The sequence below is a fragment of the Rhinolophus ferrumequinum genome, chromosome 3 (assembly GCF_004115265.2).
Source record: "Rhinolophus ferrumequinum isolate MPI-CBG mRhiFer1 chromosome 3, mRhiFer1_v1.p, whole genome shotgun sequence".
Lineage (NCBI taxonomy): Eukaryota > Metazoa > Chordata > Mammalia > Chiroptera > Rhinolophidae > Rhinolophus > Rhinolophus ferrumequinum.
This window is the reverse complement of record NC_046286.1, coordinates 60616109-60636479: the sequence shown is the minus strand read 5'-3', so window position 1 is coordinate 60636479 and position 20371 is coordinate 60616109. Positions and strand designations below refer to the sequence as shown.

The 20371-nt window shown below is 43.2% G+C and overlaps 1 protein-coding gene across 2 annotated transcripts in view; it reads right to left on the bottom strand.

Annotated features, from left to right (window-relative positions):
* SOBP (sine oculis binding protein homolog) overlaps positions 1 to 20371 on the bottom strand; it is a 163432-nt gene that overhangs the window by 13517 nt on the left and 129544 nt on the right. For both annotated transcript variants that reach the window (XM_033101653.1, XM_033101661.1), the window contains one exon: positions 7468 to 9423. In XM_033101653.1, coding sequence (XP_032957544.1) covers positions 7471 to 9423 — 1953 coding nt within the window. In that variant the 3' untranslated portion in view covers positions 7468 to 7470. The remainder of the gene's footprint in view (positions 1 to 7467; positions 9424 to 20371) is intronic.

The window sequence follows — 20371 nt, the reverse complement described above, 5'->3', positions numbered from 1 at the left end:
GCATCTGAATTAAAACCAGAAAAGCAGGAAGAACGTGCATGTGTGCTGCAGTGACTTCACCCTGTATCTTCTATATATAGTGACACTCAGACACCACTCAATTAAAGTATTCTAGTGGGGGAAAGCTTTTGGATAAAGTACTTAAAAATGGCTTATAAATATTTAAAGTATAAGCATCTAACAAATCATAATGACAAAGTTTTACATTTAACCACATGTGCTCCAAATATCTTGAAATTATTCTAAATATGGGTTTAAAATATCAAAAGGTCTTGTTGATGGGATGCAGAACTTTGCAGAGAAACTTAAACCTGATCGTTCTTGCTCCCACAACACCCAATCTGCACAATTTTTAAAGTGTGTGAGTGTAGATCTCCTTAGAAAAAGATCATGTTACAGTCTGAATTTCCAAAACAAGAGTTGAAGAATGAAATATAGGGTTTCCCCTTCTCTCACCAAATGCAGCTTAGCCACTTTGCTTCCAGATAATTTGTTATTGTAGGTTGGCTCAAATTTAAGACAGTAACATTTTAGAAACACTTGGAGAACTAACCCAGCTGCAAGGAGGATATCATTACAAATTGAGACACATGTTGTATGGGAATACCATTCATTTTCGATACCAAAAACATGTCTAGGGAAGCTAGCCATGCAAATAAGGAAGAGATACACTTTTTAATTGCAGCGTTTTGGACGTTAGGTCAATGTTTCATATCAAAGGAGTCCATAAAGTGTGTTTCTTCCTTCTGTTCTTTAAATGCTATCAGTCACATTCTTACTTCCTTTTTTACAGAAAACACACACAGCTTGCTAGCAAAGAAAGACAACAAACCAGAGGTTCAAAGGGGGAAATGATGAGACAACCATCTGTGCAGGCAAATATGTGGATGGAGTGAGGCTGGGGAATGCGGGACAGCTTTGCTTCGTCACTGTCCTGACCTGTGGAAAGGCAGCTCTGCTCTCGTGTTCCCTTCTCCCTATTCGGAATTGTGCGTTTGGGCAACATGGTAAAATAGCACAAGCACATTGTTGCTTATGGCCATAGCTTGGTCCCAGGAGCACAGAGTTAAGAGATCTCAGGGGCAACTTGACTGGTTTCCATATAAGAACGTTTAGTACACTTGGGAGTTATTTTAAAGCACGGAGAGACTAATTCCAAGTTTTTGTTGTTATTGCCCTTTGCTTTTGCTCCAGTCATTTTTACTAGAATCTTTTAAATGACCCCTAAAATAATGTGTGAGTGTGTGTGTGTGTGTGTGCGTGTGTTCCCTCCTTATTGATGGCCTCACATTCTCAATCCTTACCCCACCCTATGTTTTCTCAAGCAGAATGCTGTGGAAATTCACAAATTGGGAGAACTCTACGTGGTTAGTTTTTAGAGCTGGCATCCGAGATGGCATTTATTCCTTTTCTTTGAGAATGGGACCCTGTTAAATGATGCCAATGCTACATTGTTTATCTTTTAAAGCTAATTTGTTTTTCTGAAATGGAATCTTTTGATGCTTTTGGGGCATAAAAAAAAAGTCTACACATGCAGAATACATCGCCTTAACGTGCATCCACATAGTAGTAACTGTTGTGCATTTAAAATGGCAACTGAAGAATACAAATAATCTGCCCAGGACAGGGTGAAGGGAAATAGAATGGTCAGCCTCTGTCCCTTGGGCACAATCTCTTTGACAAGAGAGTCTGGCAAAGGCAGTGATGGGTGGAGGTAAGTGTTCCACCGCCACATGAGGTAAGTGTTCCATGCTGTAGTGTATTTTGGTCTTCAAACACCTCTGCCCCTCCGCAATGCTTGTCTGAATGAATGTAGGTGTAAGTGATTGAACCACGATGCCCAGGCAGCCGCTCAGGCCAGCAAGGGAGAGATTCATTAAAATCAGACAAGGAGTTTGTTTCCAATGCCCTTCTGGGCATTGGCTTGTTAATAGCTGGTCAGATGCACCCACCATTCTAAGCACACTCTCTCCAAGTGAAGAAGCTAGGGAGCTGGGGAGAATGGAGAGCGCCCCCAGACCTGGCCACATCAATGCCCCGGTGTTGACTGAGCCGTCCACTTCTCGGACTAGATCTAGCCATCCACTCCCTTGGCCTCACCAACTGAAGGACATCTCCCTGCACAGTGTGAACTTGGCAAGTCCAAGTGCTGGGGAAGTATCTAGCGTGTTTCTTCTCTTGTTTCCCTTTTCTTCTTTCACCGTGGGCACTCACAGGGTCTGGTAACTTAAAGAAAAGCCTATAATCTATAACCTTGGAGTATTGTCACCAACGCACTCTCATGGAGGCTAGTGCTACATTATGTAGCTGCAGCAATGAGTGGGCAACATTCAGTCCACAGGAAACAAACTGTGAAAAATAAATTCTAGCTTTTAAGGGAAACTTACAGTTAATTCAGCTTGCTCAGAGTAACAAGCAAAACTCCAGCTCTGATATTGCTTGGTGGCAATATAAGGTAATCCTTCAGAGATGTAAAGCATACTTTTCCTGAAGTCACAATCTGTGGGCCTCTCCTCCCAAGAAAATGCCTCTGTGCATAGGCGCATAAAACTTTCCACCAAGTTCCAGAAGGAATTGCTACAGGCCATCCATGGCCTATTCCACAGAGCCGGGAGATCCGCTTTCGGGGCGGCCACGCGGATCAGAAGGCTCGGAGATCAGGGCAGTGACGAGCACTGCCCTTGATGACCTTGAGGGTGAGTTCCTCTTTCAAGTTTGTGTACTAAGCACTTCTCTTGCTTCACCCTAGTCCCAGCCCTGCTGAAGGGAGAGGGTATGGCTACATCTGCAAGAAATAAATACCCGGTCACACATGTCATTTTCCTATTCCATCATAATCGCATTGGAATAATATCTAAAAGCCAGATACTTGCACATGAAAACCCTCCTTCCACCCCCTTGTCATAAGGTTTAAAATAGACCCAGCAGCATTGAATAAGATGCATCCAAGGCTGATCTTGACTGTTTATTCCAGAAAACTCTCCTCTATGAGTCTGAAATGATCACAGCAAGCAATCTCCCAGGCTGTCACCCCTCACGTGTATATGATGACCTGAGGGTTTCTTGCTGGCTCTCTGAATGACCAATACCCAGAATTGGACAGCTGTCTGCGTCCTGACAGACAGCCAAAACTTTTACATCAAGGATTATGTTCGCCATTAACGTTTCCAAATATCAAGTACTGAACATTAAAAATCTCAAGTCTGGCATAGGAGCCACACAACCCATTTATATTGATTTCACTCTCAATTTTTCTTCTTTTCCTTGCTTTAAAAGTAGGCACCCATAGAAGTATTTCAAATGCATGGATGGACTTGACTTCCCAGGTAGCGTACTACTTTCTTAAACTTCTTAGCCAGAGAAACTAAACTGGCAAAACTTACCTGTCACCTCCACCTTTTTGGCTTTCTAAGGAGGTGAGCCCCCATCCTCCTCTTGAAATAGTCCTTTCTGGGATCGTGGCCCCATGACCAGACTAATCATTAGACTCTAAACTCCAAGAAGCCAAAACTACCTGCCTCCTCCAGCTCTCCTGGAGAAAACTAAGAGTGGAAGGAAACCCTGTTGCTGAGGCTGGGGGAGCACCTTGGAACTGGGGCCAGGGAAAAGAGCCTCATATTTTCTTTCTGGTTTTAGAAACATTTCAGAATTTTGGGAGCCACACAGGTGGGAAGTTGTATGGACTTGTTGCTCCTCGGGAATGGAAAAAGTGAGGGTGAAAGGGTTACTCATGATACACATTTTTTCCATTGATTATTTTACTTAAAGAGAATATGTCATTTCCCTGGAAAATCGAGGAGGGGGATAATTTTCTTTTGAATATCTTCAAACATTTGCAAATGGTTACTCTGAACTCCCCAATGTACCATAAACAAGTGTAAACTGTAGAAATTCAGAAAATGTACAAATACAAACAGTTATTCCCAAACTCTAAGGCAAAGACAGAGAAGGGAGTATTTCATTTATAAATGGAATTCTTTGTGGCTAGAATAGTTTGGGAAATGTTTATACATTGTTTTCCTTATTATTTGGGAGGATATTTTTTCTAGCTTACAGAAGCTACAGAACTGGTATTTGGAGTCTTAAAAGTTGAAGATTAAAGGAAGTTTACAACCTTTTAAAATTTTTGACTAAACTTAATTGGTTCTGCATCTAAGAAAATGTCTGCCCATTAAAATAATTTGTAATCATATCAACAAACAAGAATGCATAAAGTCAGGTAACCAGGAATAGAGTTACTTCAAGATGGAAAATATATATATATATACATATAAATAAAATTTGGCAAGAACTAGCAAATATGATTACTTCTTTGAAGACAATTGTAGTTACCTGGATTATTGATTTCAAAATAAAGTATGCTTTGAATACAAATAAAATTATCTTAAAAATAGTAATACAGTATGAGAATGGTGGCATAGTGAAAAGAATGAAGAACCCCGACTGAAGTTACTGACAGACTTTCCTATGAGAAATAATATAATGTCACCTATAGCATATGGAGAAATCACTCACCTGCACCTCACCCACCAACCTCAGCCCAGGTTTGTTTTTGGTTTTCAATACTTTCCACTTTGTCTTAAACTTGTCACCAAACAGTGTTCACTGTCAGGGCACAAAAGCCATGCAGTCCTTTATTTAGCAGATGCATTTCCAATTTCTGCAACCACACAAATGGGCTGGGTTTTTGACGGCAGAGAACAAACACAGCACCACATGTGCACAGAAGATCAGGAAGGGTCAGAGAATGTGAGTGAATTCCAGCAGGTTGAGACTGTGCTTCTGAGGTGACATGGAACTACAGAGGGCAAGAGGCAACGTGATTTAGCGGAGGAGAGGCGGTCCTTCCCCCATCTTAAATCACTTGACTTGTCACCCCACTGTATCTGGCAAAGCCTGAGTGTCTCTGACTTTAGAGAAAAGCTGTAATTTCTTGAGGGACCCATCATAAAAAGAACTCTCTGATCTCAGGGGCTATGGGCAATTTCATCATTGCATCTTCTGAAATTGGCTAAAGCCAGGTTAACATTTTTAGTAACGACTCTGGTCTACACACAAGGCCCTCGCCTGATTCTTTATTCAGAAACATGTATCATCCAAATAGCCATCATATATTTCATGCCTTTATGTTCTTTTGGCCCCATGCTACTTATGGGCTAGTGCCACTATTCTTGACCTAGTCACTTCTCACTGCAGTAACAGTAGTAAAATCTTTCACCTTCCCATTCTCCATTTGAATGAGTGATATTAGAATGTGTTTAACATTACAATTCCCGATGCTTTCTGGGCTTTCTAAAGGCCATCCCTTTTTTGTCCCACATCCTCCCATTAGTCACTGCTTTGTCAAACCAGATGACATTACTCTGGTAGAGAAATCAGGAGCATTTTCAATTGAGCTGACAATGAGAAAGCTGAGGCCATCTGTCTTCAAACAGCAGAACTTGTACAAGCAAGAAGGCACGGTGAACTGATTTTTCGTGTCCTGCTCTTACTGGCAAAGCCATCAATGGAGAAAGAAACCTCAAACTATGATGGCTGAGAATTCCCTCTTGTACCACCCAACAAGCCCGCTTGCTCTGGCTCTGTGCTTTTCAGGCAAACTCTGGCTATAAGTGAGGTACATGCCAATATAAATATGCTAGACTTAGAGGCAATGGTCTGGACACGTCACACCAAGCGTTCTGGTCCACACTTATATTTCCCACTGTGGAGTAATGGGTTGGTATTCTAGGCCTGTAGTTGTTGCTGCTGAAAAAACAAGAACTGAACACTGTCAAAAAAAAAAACCTTGAATATTGTCTAAACACGTAGAGAAGTTGGTAGGTAAGCTTGGGTTTTCTTTAGGAACTTCCCCCCAAGACAACGGAGGTGGATAAAAGAATTTTATCAAGTAGCGTCATAAAGGGACCAATTAGCCACTTCTTTTAGAGTGGTTTAAAGAAAGTATAGTTCTAGAATCAGACAACCTGGATTTGAATCACGACTATGCTTACTAACTTGGTGTTCTTGAGCAAGCGACTTAGTGTCTACGTCTCAGTTTCCTTACCAGTAAAATGAAGATACTAATAACTGTCGTATGGATCTGAATACAGATAAATACCACGGAGAAATACTTAGAAGAGGGCCTATACATATCGACGTGAGCAACTGTTCTTCCTACGAGGTCCACTTCTCCCAGGCCCCCTTCCTCCCTGGGTTTATATCCCCACTGACTGTAAAAGCCTCGAGGGCAGCACTGCGTCACATTCACCTTTGTATCTCCCAGCTCCTGGAAGGAGCTGTGCACAAGTCAGGTACTCAATAAATGTTCACTTCTCTTCCCTTCTTCTGCATATACAGTTAATACATCTCAAGTGAAAGCCAGCCTGTTTGCTGATCTCTTGGATAAAGGGGAGAGTTTGGGCTCTGGGTTCAGCTGGCCTGAGTTGAATACTGGTTTCCCCACTCACCAACTGTGATTTGGGCCACATCTCCAAGCCTCATCTTCCTCCTTGGTAAGAAGATGCAGCTGATGCCTATTCCAACAGGACTGGCAGGACGATCAAATGAGGCCACATCTGGGTATCGCGGGTATGTCACACATGCTAGTTCCCTTTCCCCTTACGGAAATTCTGGACGCATTATCAGCGTCTCACTTGGCATTAAGAGTCCTCCACTGAGGTCAGAAATGTGCACGCTCACCCACAACAGCAATGTGGCCCTTTTCCCTGTCAAAGCCTCCCACAGTCAGCAAAGGTGAGCAACCCACCAGCTAAGCTGAGGAGTCCAAAAACTGGGAGAAAGCAAAGCTGGTCAGTGATGCTTGAGACTTGCCCTGGGGAATGCTGGTTGGTGACAAAATGAAGGAGGAGATCCCATGAACAGGAGCTATGGGTCACTGCTCTTAACACCCTGCCATGCAAAGAGGGCTTAGTGGCTTCGGTTCAGGTGGCATAAGCATGTACGAAGATTAGTTTTTATTCTCATCTTGCAAATGGAATCCCGTGGTTATGGAGAACATTTGTTGAGTTTGGACCTTCTGCTAATGAGTCTAGTAGCTCCAGAAAGTTGCCCAGCTCACCTTTTACCACAGCCTAACAACCTCATGAGTGCGTTATTTACCGGGCCCCAAGCAATCTCTCCTTCCTTCCTACCTCTTCCTCTTCTCCAACAGGGTGAATTACAGAGATGAGCATAACAATAAAAGTGTAATTAAGGAGACAGTTTTCCAAGTCAGGCTCAAGACCGGGCTTTACTATTAAGTAAGTGACCTTGGGCATGGTATTTACATGCTGCGAATCAGTTTTCTCATCTGTAAAATGGGAAGGTTGTTGGATCAAAATGATGCTAGAGTGTGACTACACAAGGCGTACTGTAAATCATGTAAGGTAAAATCATGATTCTCAATTCAACGCTCTCGCCTCTGCCTTGTAAGAAGGAAGGAGAGGTGCACTGGCTCGTGCGGAGAGCCCCGGTGGACATACAAACCTTTTACTTATTCTGATTTCTAATTCGGAGGCACCTCCTTTTGAGCGGAGGCTCCAGGTCCTCGGGCCCGGCGCTGAGCATGGGCGAGGAGATGATGCAGGGCGCCATGGCAGTCTTCTCCGCGGGTTTTGGCACAGGCTGGATAACGCAGCCCGTCTTGGGCAGCATCCGCAGAGCGTACGCGTGGTCCTCGTCCGCGGGGTTATTAAGGTTCGGGTCTGACTTGTCGCCCCCCGCCAGGGCCTCCTCCCCCATCAGCTTTTTGGCTGCCTCCCCGTCCAGGTGGCAGTTGGAAGCACAGTTGTTCTCCTTGACGGACTCCAGCTCGCTCACCGCGGGCTCCTCGGGCGACAGCAGCTTCTTGGGGGCCGCGGGCAGCGGCGGCGGCGGCGGCGGCGGGGGCTGCTCCGGCGGCGGCTCCGCGATCTTGGCGCCCTCGGCGACGGCGCCACGCGTGCCGTTCACGATGACATTGCAGGCCGCCGCAGCCTCGGGGCCCGCGGGGGCTCCTGGGCCTGGGTCGCCGGCGGCCGGGGGGCTGCAGTGCCCGTCCCTGCAGCCGCCGCAGGTCCTGCGCTCCGCGGTACCCGGTTCGCGCTCCGCCTTAACGTGCGCGTGTAACGCGCGATGGATCACGTTGTGCAGCCGGGCCCGGTGGCCCACCGTCAGGTCGATGACGCCGTCCTGCGGTCCCTGCAGCACGCCGGGGAAGCCGAGCTGGCCGCCCGCGCCCGGGGGGCTGCCAGCGCGCCGCGTCAGGTCCACCACCTCGCCCCGGCCGTGCTCCGCGAGCGCGGGTGCCAGGCTCAGTGCCCGGCCGGAGCAGCCGGGGGGCGAGTCAGCGGATTTGGATGAGCCCTGTTTGGAGTCCCGGGGGGACAGGGAGTGTCCGCCTGGCTTGCCTCCTGCCGCCGAGGAGTCGCCAGGGGCGCTCGGAATGAAGTTCTCCCCGTTGCTGGAAAATCCGTTGGGGGGCTTGGAATCATTGACGTGAGGGATGGGGATGGGGATAGGGATGGGCACGGGCAGGGGCACGATCACAGGGTAGGGCACGAGCAAGGTGGGGGGTGGCACCAGCGGGGCGAGCGACGGCAGCCCGAAATTCATCATCTGGGGCACCGGCATCGGGCCATTTGGCATCATGCTCACCGGCGGGAAGGGGAGACTCGGTAAGGGCGCCCCTGGGGGCGGCGGGGGAAGCAGGCCCGGGGGGTTTCCGGGCATGGTCGGGGTGCTCGGGGGGTGAATGTGGGGCGATAGCATGGGCCGGTGCATGGGACTGGAAGTGGGGCCCAGGTTCCGGGGGCCGCCCGGCGGGGGCCCGATGCCGGGGAGCATGGGATTGGACAGAGGGCTGTTGGGGTTGGAGGCGTGGTGCGGCGGCCCGCGAATGAAGGGTGGGCGGATCTGCTGCATGATCTGTTGTTCCATGAAGATGGGCAGCGGCACTGGGCCCCGGTTGGTCATCACCATGGGAGGGCTGCGAGGCGGGACGCCGAGGGGAGGCCCGATGCTAGCAGGTGGCTGGACTGACACAGGAGGGATGTTTGCAGTCTCGCTGATAGGCATGGACTTGGGCACCGGCGTGGGGATCTTAGTGACAGAGCAGTTGGCAGTGTCAGATGGAGAGACGGTGGTGGACGCCGCTGGGCCAGGGCCCTGGCTTTGGCCAGCTGCAGCCACTGGGGAGGGGGCCTTCCTCCGAGCATCTGTTAGAGGAATATTCCAAGAGTCTGGAGTGAGCAGCTGCACCCCGGTACCTTCTGCTTTATTTTCCATGGGAGGGTGTAATGTGCTGCACAGCCCAGCTGGAAGATTGGCCTGTGTCTCTTTGTAGAAAATGTCCATTTTGTATTGATTGAGACATTTTGCACTGCAGAACTGAAGCCTTCTTTCCCCGTCCCCAAAATCCAGGTATTCTTTTGTGTGTCTTATGTGCTTACACCAGTCACATACCTACAACACAGTAATAAAAAGAAAACGGTAAGATAAGCCATTTCCTTCAGTAGATAGTGTTTCATGTTTCATGTGAAGGTTCTTTCAAATTTTATGACAATTTTTTCAAACAGACTGAATGTTTCCTTCTAAAAGGTGGAATTCTTAAATGTTTGTACAATGATTTCTCATTGGAAGCCGGAATTGCTTTACAAAGTATTAACTCTTCAGAACAGCAATTATCCCAATCTCCTATTTAAAAACAAAAGAAGAAGAAGAAGAAGAAGAAGAAGAAGAAATCGTGTTGTCCCCTTTAAGGTGGATCTGACAAAAAGGAATACATGTACCTGCCCACACATTTTCACTTGTCAAAGAGGCTCATTGTAAATGCAAATCTAAATAGTTTTGGAGAGAAGGATTCTCCAGAAAGTTCAGTGGGCTTTGAAATATAGCCCCTTAAAATTCTCCTCATGCAGAGTCACTTTACACTATTGACTGTGCTCAATAATGCAGTTGGAAAGGGTGTGCTGTGTTAACCAATAACACAAAGCACTGAAGATCATTATGTCTGCCTTCCAAGGGGAAATTTGGAATTAGTCATGAAGTCTGTGTGAGGTTTAGCTATTCCCAACCTGTGATGTTGCAGCAAGCTAGAATTATTTTTTGAGCTGTTTGCCCACTCTCTCTTAGTAGTCAGAATTTTTGGTGACATTACTTGGCACACAGGCTTATTTAACAACTTTTCAAACACCAGAGAACATTTTCCAAAAGTTGTTATGGCTTCCCCCCACCCCCTTTCAAATCTACTCCTGGCAAAAGAAAGGCATCACCAAATTTATTTTAAAATTGGGCTGCAGAACTAATTAAAGGCTGAGAGCTTTTCCCAATTGGAAATCACTAGACATCAAAGTTCAAAAAATAGTCATTCTCAGCTTCAGAACCCATTACTTTGGAGAAATTATTGTGATTTCATTAACACATTAATTTTGCAACACCATCAGCTCTCACAGATGGTGAAGACATGATCTACAATTCAAATATGACTCTTGTTTGCACAAATGTCTTCCCTTCATATGGCATTTTAAACAAGAATTAATATGAGTAATCTTGCCATAGCTATAAACAGATAAACAGATGTCAAAATTTTCAATAGTTCTTTCAATGCCTTACTTTTTTGACTGAACATTACACAATCTTTTTTACTATTATCCTGTTTTTCTTTCTTCCTTTCTTTTTTTTCTTCTTTCCTGTTTTTTTTTTTTTTTTAGCACTCAATCCATACAGCAGCAAAGGAAGAATTCTGAAATACAGTGCAATGGTGAGTCCATTGAATCTGAGTTTCTCCTCACGAAAGCACTGGTTCCAGTATTGCTCTAAATAGAACCCTGTTTTTGTTGAGGAGTGTGTCTGCTGTTCCCTTGTTGGTGCATTTTTTTTTAACTATGGTAAACAGATAGCATTAAAAGATGATGAATTTTAATAATGATTGGTCACATTAACAATGCAAAAACAACATATGCTGGGCATTTGATTACTCATCTCATTTAACTCTCAGCTTTCCTTGATTGTAAACAGTGGTGGCATGCTAGTGTGTGACTGTGGGTGTACACATTCATGACAGATGTGGGTCTGCAAGTATAAATTCACTCTTTCCTTCTCACTTTATTTTTCACTGATACTTGCAGGTAATATACTTGATGGTATGAGATTGACTAAGAAACACTGATTGGCACACAGTTTTTTGTTTGGTCTCATATCGAATTCCTCTTTCAAAATACCTGTTGCCAAAAAAATAATTTCAATGCTAATATACTCCTGTGTTTCACTACAGTGTTTCAGGTTTCTTCAGAATTAAGGGAAGCTTTTTTTTTTTTTATCATAGTTGAGATGTCTAGTTTACAAACAAGTACAGAATTGCTTCTGATGGGAAGAGACACACAGAATCTGTCAGACCCTCAAAATTCTCATCTAGATAAAGATTAAATAAACTAGTAGTGAAAATTTTACACATGAAAGTTATTATTTTTAAGATCTGATCATTTTTATAAAGTGAATATATAAGGATGTGACATTAAATTCCAACAGGAAATAAAGCCACTTGATTCTATTTCAGTATTAGACATCCATAGAAAGCCTAAAATCTAAGTTTATAAGCTTGAGGTGAATGATCAAATACAGTTTCTTTAGTCATGAACTAAAAAATACTATCAATGAATTAAATCAATTAAAATAATATACCAAAATTTCTGGCATATTTCCTTTGGATCTTCTTTTTTAACCATAAAGGGAAAGAGTTTTCTGAAATCCCTAATTGGTTTTTAAATTACCAGAATGAATTACTTGCCTCCAGAGGATTCCTCTGTTTCCTCAAGCTAAATATTTTCCATTGGAGTCACAAAAACTAATCTAAATATAACTTAAATGTTCTTCTGTCACTTCCTTCACCTTTAATAATTCACTGATGAATCAGGAATGTTCACAGATCTATCCCAATTATCAAATGAGAATTCTCTACCATATTTTATCTATTTCCACATAAAAAGAATTACAGACATCAAAGTTCAAAGCAAAATTCTGTTTCATTAAACTTTCCGGTTAAAGAAAAGTACTAGTACTTAATTACTTGTTTTTTTGCGACGTCCCAAAGTGTTTCGGTAACAGTGTGACAGTTTATGATTATCTCATTTTGGGTAATATGAGTATGAATGTGTGTGTATCCTTGCCTTCTTACATTTCAATTCAGAACACTGATCTAAAAATACAGAAAAGCAATTTTTCTGAGGAAGCAAAAAATTATTAGAGAAAAAAATTGTCACTTAAGAAATAATAAATCAAGTCTGTCTTACAGGACACATCAGTTAAGAGGAGGTCAATGAATTTATGGCACAAATGGCTATATCATGTGAGGCAATAAAATGCAGTACCATCATTCATTCTACATCTAACTAATGACACACTTCTAGTAATTAAAGATTTCATCGTAAGAGCCAGAGCGGATTACTTAAGAGTTAGTAGTTAGGTGAAAATATATACTGGCGATCTCTCTCTTTAATAAAATAACATTTACATATCCATGAAATACACAGCATGTGTCTCATAAACTATTGTTTTTCTGAATTGTGGTGTTATGAGGTATCCTTCCCTTCTTTTTCCATAGAAGGCTTTTTTTTTTTTAACTTTCTGAGGCATTATTTTTTCCTTATTATGCCAAGAAGTACAAACGTCCCTTCAGATATTTTAAGAGATAAAGATTAAGACATGTAGATCTCAACTCACTGGGCTCTGGGATGATTTCCCCTAAGTCCGCCCAGATTTGTTTCTGTTGGAATCTGGCCCCTTTGGTTCCACTTCTCTCCCTAACAGGTCCCAGATTGGACTGAGCTGAGGCTGACGCTGTTTAACGATGGCAATCTAGGGACTGAACAATCAGCTCATGCAACACCACTGGGCGAGACAGCTGAAATGCTTCGTATCACAAATACATAACGTATCACCAGGACGACAAAAAGATCACAAAAGAGATAAACAAATGCGTATTCCATTCAAGCCTATAACAGCAGTCCTCAAAAAGATTAAATTCACCTTCCTGGGATGTGTCCAATTCTAAACAACAGAATGAACATTTCCTTTAGTCCATTTAGACTATTTATATTTTGGTGGCTGGCTGCCAGGGTAGTACTTATAAGCTCAGTGGCCTGATAGATTCACTCCTTTCCTGTGAAATAAATGTGTGGCAACCTACACCACTGAACTGCTCAAAAGACACTGCCTCAGCAGAAATATCACTTGCTCTTGATATAAGAAAACTGAAAGGCAGGACTTCTGGTTCCTATAACTCTTTCCATCTTGTATTACCCCTGGAAAGAAAGGAAGCTATTCACGTTGGCAACTGAGCCTTATTTTTATATAAACGTCCAAAGTCAAAGCCAAAGTATGCCATGAGGTTACCCACACGGGCACAATATATACATTCTGTTGGGCTTAAGGGAAGATTTGAGTGACTGGGGGAGGCGGACAGCATTCCTAATTAACCCATTAATACCCTGTCAGCTATGGGAGTGAAGTCATTCCTTCAGTGGAACCCACCACTGCTTTCTGAGTGATAATTTGGCATCAGGCAATATTTAATTAAGAAACCCTTTTGCTGAAATCTTTCTTATCTGGGTAAAGACATTTTTAGCAGTGGAACAATAAAAAGATATTAGCAATCCCCTGAAGGCCATCAACAATTTAAGAAAACAAAACAAAATCTTCACATGCTTCTGACTTTCCACAAATGTAGCACCAGGCAACAACTCAGACGTTGTAGCTCCTTAAGCAAAATTGTAAGTTGCCATAAGAGGCTGGTCCCTTAGATCTTGGCCTGCTAAATGTGGCATTGATCTTGCACTCCCGGCCCCCTCCAAAAACATCATGAGTTCACTTAAGAGTGAAGTAAAGGAGGATGGAGAGACACGGCACAAGGTGGGGGGTGGGGGGGGGTGACCAGTGTTTTGAATGGTTTGCAGTCGGCCCCTCCTGTAGGTAGACACCTCAGAGCGTGAGTGAGGAGCCTCAGATTGACCCCACCTGAACACTAGCTTCCGGCCTGATGCTGGAGTCCCACGGTCCCAGCTCGGCTGTTCCTCTGGGTTTAGACAATACCTCCCTCAGGGCACTTGGGTGGCAAAGGAGGCTATGGCAATCACGTGGGATTTGGAGTCAGAAGATGTGGGTTTGAGCCGGGGCTCCATTATTTACTCGCAGTGCGATCTTATGGAAATCTCAGCTTTGGTTTCTTCATCTGTGACATGGAGCTAATCGTTGGAACAAGTAAGGCTTGCATGTCAGCCTATCAATAAGCTTGTTGCATGGTTTATTTTTTCAGTCCCCTGTGTTTTCCCCATAGAGGTTGAGGTCCCAGGAACATCATATGTTTAAGTTCATTTTAACTTCATGGAAGGATATTTCTATGGCAGTGTGAGGAGGAGAAAAAAAAATTTCTATCCACAGCTTTCCTATGAGCATGCGTGTTTTTGAGATAGAATGGAGCATGCTTCTCTCTGGGCAACTGCATGCTATAGCTCTAACTCCAGCCCCCCACCATGCTTCCTAGGAGACGGTCCCAGAGGTAACATGACAAGGCACTGTGTACCAGCAGCCCACCATCCTGAGAAGGCTCTATTCAACTCCTGCCGAGCCCTCTTCTTTTTCCAAGGCCAGTCATTCTCTAATTCAAACAAAAGCTGATAAAGCAGCATGGCTTTGGAAATCAGCGTTAAACCATTAAAATGAATAATTCCTCTCAAGCTCAACTGCTGTTTGAATAGTGGAAGCCATAAACTGTGCTATTCATGTTTTATTAAAAAAGAGAGCTGATGAACGATCTGCTTGACTCATTACATGGCAGAACTATCTTCCAAAGGAAGGATGAGAACCACCATATCTATCACATGCCGTTAAGACAGGATGACCCAAGCCCCGCATGGCAGAACACGTATGAGGATGAGACTCCATGCAATGGAAAGGGCCACATCAAAACCTGATGGGGGAACCAAGCCCACCATTCCAAGTTTCCTTACAAAGTTGGATTAGAGAGTGAAGGAAGGAAAAACATGACTTAGTCCTAGATATGTAACGCCATGCGGAAATCAGGACTGGAATTTAGAACCAGCAAGGGCTATTGTTTTTGTTTTTGTTTATAAGCAAATTCATGGAGAAATTCATTTTCAAAATACGTTTTCTGCAGGTTTAGATTCCAACATGGTGATATTTGCTACACAGTTCTTTTTATTGAAGGATTTGACTGGGTTTTTTGTTTTGCTTTGTAGTTTGAGAGCCTCCCTCTCTTTCTCTCCTCTCTTCTCTTCTCTCTCCTGAAATGGTATTTGGAACTCAAGGAGAGGCTAACGAGCATCTACATCAGAATTGAAATTTTCATTAGAAAACTGCCCTGTAGGAAATTCATACCATGACTCAAGTTCTACTTATCTTGAAGTTATAAGCTGGATTTCAGAAATTTTGGCCCAGGTCACCAAAGCAGATCCTTCCCTTTCAGATGTGCCATGAGCTTTGTAAGGCAGAGCAGAGATGGGCTTGGTTCAGGATTTCCGTGAGTGTTGACAAATGGGCTCAGTACTGGCCCAAGTCTATGTCTACAGCCAAAGCAAGAAATGGGATCCTGGCCTGTATTCAGTGACCATGGGTCCATCCTCACAGCCAAACACAGGATTCAGAAGGTGATTTCTCCCTGTGGTCTGCTGTGTCAGGTTGCCTAAGAATATTACCATATCATCACAAAACTCTCTGCTTCATTTTAGCTGGATAAAATGTAACTTACATCTTCTTAACACAAGTCATCCAGATGGAAACTGGAAAATTCAAACATCGGAAAATCTGGTCTACCTGGTGCCAAATGTCTGCCTCTCTATTTTCAAGTTATTTGGCCCTGAGAGGACACAGAAATAGCCCAAGACATCTCAGAGCAACAAAAGTTAGCCTTGAAAGGAATCTCCGAGATCCTTTAGTCCACTCCTTCAGCTTCAGTTCTTGGTGGGGACAGGCACTTAATCACTCTGAGCCTCAGATGCTCAGCTATAAAGTGTGATCATCAATAGTGACAGCACTCTCCGGGAAACGTGAGGAAGAAAGAACCGGCAAGTGATTGCAGACATGGAAAATGTGCCACATAAAAGCAGAAAGTGACGTCCTACCCCATTCCCCATTGTCATGGTGCTGCCGTGCCCCATGACTCCATTTTCTCTCCTTTTTATTACCTCCACATATATAACTATGACTTGCCCTGAGAATTTGCTACCACATAATCCAATTTATTCCTTCATAAGCGAACATTTATTGAGGGCCCATGCGTCAGGCACTGTACTAGGAACCGGGGCTATGAGTTAATTAAGATGTATCCGTGACCTCATACAGCTTATTTTTTGTTTTGTTTTGTTTTGATTTAACCATCTGCACATTTCTGTTTTTGTTTTGATTTAACCATCTTTGCTTCAAACTGAAGCTTAAGAAAAAAATGAGCTTCTATTTGTAATGCTTTTATTTATTCAAAAATAAGTGCTGAGCTGTGCTCAAAAAGGCACTGGACTGTGAACCAGTGCGGGGAAATTTCAGTACCTGCCCTCAAGGACCTCAACATCTGTCTATTAACAGTCATGGGAGAAATTTGCACACACCTCCACCCCTCCCGAAGTACCCCCTCCATTAATAGACATGTTCTAAAGGTTAAAATTCAACTAACACTTTTTAACTAAAAAGTAGTCAACGTTTTACTCTCCCAATATCAAACTCCCCTTTGTTCTGACTCTTTTTTTTCAAATGTGCATCTGAATTTTTTTCAGATTTGTATTCACCTTGTTTTTGGTAACTCCCCTTGTTTTCAAAATATGTATTTCAATCTCTTTTCAAATGTATCTTTGATCACTTTTACCATTGTTCTCTCTGTTTTCTAAATGTATACTTGAATATTTGAAGTTTCATTATTTGTGACTGTAAGAGACCCTTCTCTACCTGAAAAAGTTGCACACAGGGACCTGGGTTACACTTGAGTATAAAGGGCGACCCATCAAACTGATGTGTTAAAATGTGAAGTGTGCTAGCTATCTGACTTCTATCTGTAGTCATTCACCTTATTCATTTCTTCCCTCGTGAAGACTTTATGAAAAATCATGTTTCAAAACACGTGGCTTTAGTTCAACAACACAGCTAATCATATATCAGTGGTGGAAAATTTTGGAAGGATTGCTGTTATCTGTGATATTTGAAACCGTCTTTTGTTTTCTAGGGATTTTATTTGAATCTGCCTCCCAGCCTCCTCACCTGCCTGGGCTGTGTCTTGGCATTGGCGATGGGCAGCACCACTGAAATGCCATAATACCACGGCTGTGTGTGGGCAGGTGGTCCAGGTCAAGGGCACTGTTGGGCAGAATTAGCCTCTCTGGCAGTTCTGCACCTCAGCTCACTCTCTGCCTGCTTCTTGAAGGTTTACAGCTGCTCATGGTGACCTCTTATTCATTTATCAACGATCTACTCGTCCATACCGATTGCTTGGAATCTGTCAGGCACCTGACTAAGAGCTTTACTTGCAATGCCTCATTCAATCCTCTTTGAACAGTCTCTTGTACATTTCTCTGTTCCCTGGGTTACAGGCTGCACCACCTCCTACTTGTGGACGGTCAAGATTGCCCCACTTCAGCCCCGGGTGGCCATCTCTGCCCAGTCCTCAAATCTCTTCCATTGAAAATTATGGCTTTTATTATAGTGCCGACTGGAAGCCCCAATTTGATGTACTAATAATAGATTATCCTAGTAACAATAGCTAGCATTATAGAAGCACTAGTAACCATGCTAAATGTGTTATACGGATTAACAACTTTAACCTCCACAAGAATCTTATCATATAGATAACTGGGGTTTAGGCAGGTTAAATAACTTGCCCATTTACCTACACAGATAATAGATGGCAGATCCAGACTCTAACATAATCTATCTGGCTTCAAAGACCATACAGCCCCCACTATCTCAAGGATTCTTTGCATTTTTTTCCTTTAAAACTACAGAATTAAGATGGTTGACTAATATTCGATAATAATTTTGTTTTGAAATTGCAGAATTTCATTGTGACCTCTAAGGAACTCCATAGGTCAAGCCCAACCTGTCTCCTCCAGCAAGCTTAGGTTTCCCTCTCCACATAGATGGTCCTCCAGGTGGCACTCATACTTCCTGTGCAGGGAGAACCATCCAGAACTATCCACACAACCAAAGAGTGATTCACACAATAAATAACTTTCTCCTTTGCACTGACTTCTCCTGTGGTAGGAGGGTTGCAATATAATTGCAAAGCCCTGTGCAGCCTGTTTCATTGTGAGACAGCTTTAATTATTAGAAAATTTAACCACTCCACGTCCCTGTCCACTTCACCCACTGATAGTGGTTCTGTTCCCCTGGGTCTCCCAGCACAGGATAACTCCTCTTCCAGATCTCAGCCTTTCAAATAACTTAAAAGGAACCACCATATTTTCCCCAGATTGCTCTGTCCTGTGCCTTTTACCCAGGCATACACTTCACCTTGGTAATGCCCCTCTTAAAGAGTGGAGCCCAGAATGAAACGCAGCAGTCTGACTGGCACAGGGTCCAGGGCACTCTCCCCTCCCTCACCCATGATACTATACCTCCACTAATGCCATCCAAGAAAGCATGTGCTGTTTTAGCAGTCAGATCCCGCTTTTCAGTCTTTGCTTTTTAAAAACAAACATTTATTAAATTCCTGTTATGTTCAAAGCTTGAAGCTTTCACTTATCTACTTTAATTCTGACAACAAACTTGTAAAGGAGCTTCCATTTTTCTCATTTTACTTTAAAATGATGATATGCTTCCTTCCCCTGAGCTCTCACAGCCTACAAATAGTGGAGCCAGGACCCAGATCTAGAACTTCCAAGCCATCCTCTTTTCACTCTACCATGCTGCGTGCTTCACTCTGAGTTTCTGGTAAACCAAAACCTTTTTTTCTCCTAAGTGCTCATCAACCATTTGTTTAATGATATATTCGAGGACTTTTGAGGGTAAGCCATCAAGCCTACTGGTCTAGAGTTTCAGAAATCAAGTCTTTCCCAATTTTGAAAATTTGGTCAACATTTGTCCACTTCTGTCTTTTAGAAACTCCTCCCATTCATCATGATAGAGCAAAGATGATCTAAAAGTAGATATGAAATTATCTACAAATTCCCTCATTAGGTGGGAGATCTAAATTTGCTTAGCGGAGCAGACAATCTCTTTTTGTCCCCAACATGGGATTTATAGCCTCCTTTATGGCATCTGTCCTACCCTTTACAGTCTAGAGAACATTCTCACTATGGAGACAATGGAAGGAAAGCAAATAAAAGTTGTCCAGCCCCGCTTTCTCACCCTCTTTTGTTAAATATTACACCATATACTCTAAATGTGGATCTATCCAATTCTAATTCTTGTTCCTTCTATGAGCATAGTCCTAATCGCTCCTTTTCTTACCTCGCGCAGTTCCCCCAAGGGTTCAGCCCCTCAGGCACCCTAACCTTCCGGACACAATATTCATTTTCAGAATTTCCCACCCCTTGGTTGCTCCCCCATTCCCACAAACTATCCTGAGTCTCTGAGTGTGGGACCAAATCCACCTTTCTTTGGAATGTTAAAAACAAACAAACAAAAGAATCCCTGCTTTTCTAAATTCTAGGGAACATGGGTGATCATATCCAGCATTCTCTGCCATTGCACATTCCAAGATGGCAGGTCACTTCCCCTCTCCATCCACATACCAAGCGTCTCTCTTCTGTATTAATGAAAGTGGTGGTCAAAGCAGGATTCCTCTACTGCTTCTCTACCTCCTCAGAACTATGCATAAGGCATGGGAAGAAGGATCTATTGCTTTGTTTTTAAGAGAAGGAGATCTTTAGCAGCTATCTACAAAAATGGTCCCATATCTTGCTTCTTTGCTAATTAACCTGTTTTTAATGTCTGCTTCAGATTTTGTACTTGATCCCCCAAAATAACTCTTTTGATGTTTCCTTTTATTTTCCTAAAATTTGCATCTTGCATTTGCCCTCAAGTGCCTGGATTGCCATACAAGGATATATCTTCCTGAACTGTACCCACCTACTAGATATGTTGGTGAGGCATATTGTTTCATATCGTATTTCTATGCATTAGATCTAGGCATACCCTCCCCTCAAGTCTCAGTGGTGTCTCTGAGATTGTTTTTATCTTTTTTTTGCCCACAATCCAAGGTAACTTGGTCCTTCCCACACTCTACATTGGTAGAGAGATGTCAGAAGCCATTTGTTTATGCCTTCATGACTTTGTTTACGTTTACGCTTGAGAAGGAATGGCCTCTTCTTCACTACCCACCTCTCCTTGTATCATACCTGCTGCCTTCGTTGTGTCCAGTTTTACAGGTTTATTGAATAGTTTCTGCCTCTCTTTTGTACCTCACAATTTAAAG